Source organism: Silene latifolia, chromosome 3 (assembly GCF_048544455.1).
Source record: "Silene latifolia isolate original U9 population chromosome 3, ASM4854445v1, whole genome shotgun sequence".
NCBI classification, from domain to species: domain Eukaryota; kingdom Viridiplantae; phylum Streptophyta; class Magnoliopsida; order Caryophyllales; family Caryophyllaceae; genus Silene; species Silene latifolia.
This window is the reverse complement of record NC_133528.1, coordinates 79,385,876-79,390,487: the sequence shown is the minus strand read 5'-3', so window position 1 is coordinate 79,390,487 and position 4,612 is coordinate 79,385,876. Positions and strand designations below refer to the sequence as shown.

At 37.1% G+C, this 4,612-nt stretch overlaps 1 protein-coding gene across 1 annotated transcript; it reads left to right on the top strand.

The window, feature by feature from the left end:
• The first annotated feature begins 3,100 nt into the window (after positions 1-3,100).
• LOC141649246 (protein FANTASTIC FOUR 4) lies at positions 3,101-3,961 on the top strand. The gene has a single exon (XM_074457941.1). The coding sequence runs from the start codon at positions 3,101-3,103 to the stop codon at positions 3,959-3,961; it is 861 nt and encodes a 286-aa protein (XP_074314042.1).
• Positions 3,962-4,612: the final 651 nt, after the last annotated feature.

Below are 4,612 nucleotides of genomic sequence, written 5' to 3'. Positions count from 1 at the left end.
TTTGTCCAAATTACTCCGTAAATTTACGTGTACCGCTACACATATTATTTACGTACCAATACTAATCACATTAGTCAATTAGTACTAATTTAACAATTAACTGCTTAATCATTAATTCTCGTCGCAAATAATTTATTATTTAATTATCGCATAATTAAATAATAATTTTCGTGCCTCGAGTTCACAACTCAATATCTCTCTAAATTAATTAATCAACTAACTCTTAGTCATTTTATCAAGGGACTAATTAAACTGTATCTGATACAATTAATTAGCTTTTTTGTTGGGGTTCGTTCCTTTAGGTGTGACAGAAAGGGATCAGCTGAACACACCGTCGTCTCACGACAGTAACGTCAAACCCTAGTTGGCCAACCGTTACCGATATACGTTGATCAGCTGACTAGTATTGCCAATGAATATCCCATGCATATTCCTTAATGAGATTTAATAATATTATCATGCACTATTGTGGAGGACAAAAACTCCAACAAAAGGATCCCGACTCTTGGGGGTGTTACACTATGTTTTGGTTTATGTAGATGATATCATTGTCACAGGTTTGGATGCTTCTAATGTCGCTGCCTTCATTGGTAAACTTGCCTCCCGCTTCACCCTCAAATATCTCAGTGCTCTTTCCTACTTTCTTGGTGTTGAGGTTCATTCTCATCCAACCGGGTTATTCCTTAGTCAGCACAAATACATTGCTGACATGCTTGAATGCACTTCCATGACAAATTCGAAATCAGTCTCCACACCTCTGGATCCCTGTGCGAAATTGTCACTTCATGAAGGGGAACCGCTTGCTGATTGCATGTCTTACCGAACACTAGTGGGTGGTCTCTCTCTCTCTCTCTCTCTCTCTCTCTCTCTCTCTCTCTCTCTCTCTCTCTCTCTCTCTCTCTCTCTCTCTCTCGGACTTAGCCTATGTCGTTAGTCATTTATCTCTGTTTATGCATGCTCCCGCTGCCTTGCAGCGACTTCTTCGCTACCTCTCTAGTACCGCCACTATGGGACTATGGCTTCACAAATCCTCTCTGCTTTACTTCATGCTTACTCAGATGCGGATTGGGTGGGTGATGAAGATAATTTCCTCTCCACGGGTGCTTACATTGTGTATCTCGGTCGCAACCCGATTTCGTGGAGCTCCAAGAAGCAACGCACTATTGCTCGCCCTTCTACGGAAGCCGAGTATAGGTCGATTGCCAACACCACTGCTGAGCTGTCATGGCTCCAAAATTTGTTTCGTGAGCTCCACATTGTCTTGCCCTTATCTCCAACGATTTTCTGTGACAATGTGGGGGCTACTCACTTAAGTGTTAATCCCATCTTTCACTCTAGAATGAAGCACCTAGCACTTGACTTTCATTTCAATCGAGAGAAGGTGTAGTTTGGCTCATTGTGGGTTACCACGGTTAAGAATGATGATCAATTAGCAGACGCTCTCAAAAAGCCTTTGTCTCGTGCTCGTCTGCAAATGCTACTCTCCAAGATCGGACTTTCACAACCGTCGTCCGTCTTACGGAGGATGTTAAGATTGTGTCATCTTGTGCATATTATAACTTTCTTGTACACCTTATTTATTTCCTTATAATTTATATTCTTTGTAATCTTGTTAGCTGTTATATCTTTTGTAATCTTAGCAAAGATATCTAGGGTTAGCTATATCTTTCGTCTCTTGTATAAATATTCATCTTGTTAATAATATTACTCAAGCTTTCAAGCTAAACATTTGTCTTTTAGGTGTTCCACACTTTATAGTGTACGCCATTTACACTTTATAGTGTACGCCATTTGGAAGTGTCTTGGACCTGATGAGTCTTCTTGTGCCGCAAGTTGACCTTGGGCTCTAATACCACTTATTAAGCGGAAGCGTTAATACCCTTTTTGTTTGGGTTTTGCTGCGTCGGTGTCAACGTCCATAATATTATGATATCGTCCGCTTTGGGTCAAGCTCTCACGGATTTACTCTTGGCCTCTTTCCCAAAAGGACTCGTATTATTATATTTTGTGGATACTTATAAAGATGATCTTTCATCTTTAAAACACCGATGTGGGACATGGGTTTAAACCCTAAGATAAATCAAAAGAATTCTCTAATTAACCTAATTTCTTCAAAATATCAAATTGATTTTGAAATATATTTCATAATCCAGTAATTTGACATTTATTAAACCGAACATAACCCATTTGGGACCCTTTATGTAATCATTTTGTATATATATGAGAAACATTAACAAACTTTTAGATAATCATAGACAACTCAAAAAGTCAAAATTAACAATCCTGATAAAGACGTGTCAGTTAGAAATAGTACTACTAAGGAAGAAATTTGGTGGGAGAAACCTACAAATGGGTTTCTAAAGCTAAATTTTGACGGATCAAAAATAGATGGTAATAAAGCTGTTTTAGGATATTATATAAGAGATCATAATGGTAAAGTCGTTTTGCTAGGAGCATAAAAGTGCGGATCTAATAGTATTCTTGTTGCTGAAGCTCTCGCTTTAAAAGAAGGCATTTTAGGAGCTAAATACTTAGGAATCTCAAAGTTAATTGTAGAAGGTGATAATTTATGTGTTATCAACTCAATCCGTAGTACTTGGCAAATTCCTTGGGAAATTTCTAGTATTATCAAGGATGTAAAATTAGATCTCCAGTTCTTTGATGAAGTGATAATTAAACATTGCTTTCGTGAAGCCAACAAAGTTGCCGACTTTATGGCTTCTATTGGACATCCATGTCCAACTCTTTCGAGGTGGTTTGAAAGCCGGTGGGTTCAACTTACCTCTATCATTCGAAAGGATGAGATAGGTTGGTCTTACCGAGGATCAATCTAGTCAAAAGCCAAAAGGTTATTACGTGTGGTGCGCAATTAATAAATATCCAATTAAGTATAATAATATAAAAAAAATTGGAAAAAAAAAAGTGATGAAGGACATGCAAAATCTACAGTCCACAGACTACAGTACTATGAGATTACTATAAATAAACTGACCTTGCAAAGTCCACACCATAAGCATTGTTCATCTATACAAAATTGTCTGCTCAAACTAATAACCCTGTTTTCCCCTATCTATCAATTACTAGTATCCTTCACCATATAATGTCAACAACTACTCTTTGTCAAAGGGTACAACATTCTTTCGATCCCAAACTCGTTGAGCCGTGGCAAATTCAGCTGCTTTTTCCATCCAGGTGCTCTCCCAGACCTGTCTCGAGCAAACCCGAAAGCTCTGCCTTTGAACACAATTCGGTCACGGTGAAGTTGTCTAACATTAATATTGAATGTAGCATGAAGAATACTTGTAAAAGTGGATATTTGGGTGGATGGAGCTTCTTACAATCACTCTCAAATCCAACTCAAACTCTCCAAATTGACACTGACACTGACACTGAAAAAGTGTATCAACACCCTCTTGCAAAAAGGTCAAAATCAGGCCTGAGTGAAAAAAGTTTGGAAATGTGTACTGAAAGCCTAGGAAGTGAAACAGGGAGCACTATTGCTGAAAATGCGGATGATGTACTATCGTCTATTTCCATCTGTGATAGAGAGAAATCGACGAGATCAATGCGTTGCTATAGAAGAAAGCGGATGAGTCGGGTAGCAGAATTTCCGCCACCTTTGAGTACAATGAGGAGTGGTGGTTGTTCTAGTGGGGTTCAAGTTGAAAGTGTTAGGGAAGATGGAAGGTTAGTTATTAAGGCTGTTAATGTTACTGCTACCTCTCAATCTTGTTTCATGGCTGAACGAAGGGATGGAACGCTTAAGCTTCGCTTTGTTCATGATGAAAACGATGATGATGATGATGATGATGACAATGATGATGAGGATGATATAATGTACCGTGAATACGAAGATGAAATTGAAAACAAGAGTGGGAATAACGTTAGAAATGAAATGGAAGAGTTGGACGGAGTAAGGAGGACAAGTAAATGCAAGGAAAGTGGTGGTGGTGGTGGTTAAAGGATGGAAGGCATTTTGGTTTCTGCCTCTTGATTTATTTAAGACGGCATTATCCGGCTCATAGTGACAGGGCATCACTAATAAAGCCATCAAGTTCTGTGTATGGATTTGATGTGTATTCTAGTTGTAGTTTAGTGTGTTGAACATTTTGAGTGAATTTGAACATTCTATTTTTTTTGCACTTGAAAATATTAATGTGATTATTGATTTCATACAATTATGCGTGTTTCGAACAATACATACTGGATCCTCCATTCAACTCCACTTTGCAGGTTTCTCTTTTGCACACTATTCACAAGCGGACATTCAACTTCAGTTTTCTCTCGATACATAAGTTAAAATATATTCATGTGAGATCTTATTTGATTCGTCTTTAAGAGTACTTTAAAAATATCTAACTTTTATAATTTTTACAAATACGTAGCTAAAGATATTTACCGCGTAAAAGTCGCGTTGGCAAACGTGATAAAGCAAACATGTAAAGTGGAGTTGAATGGAGGGAGTAGTCAGTAGTAAAAAAAAAAAATATATATATATATATATATATATATATATATATATATATATATATATATATATATATATATATATATATATATATATATATATATATATATATATATATATATATAGGATCTTGTGAGGTTTGTT

Coding starts and splice junctions, on each gene's coding strand:
- LOC141649246 (XM_074457941.1), top strand. CDS start 3,101: ATGTCAACAACTACTCTTTGTCAAAGGGTACAACATTCTTTCGATCCC.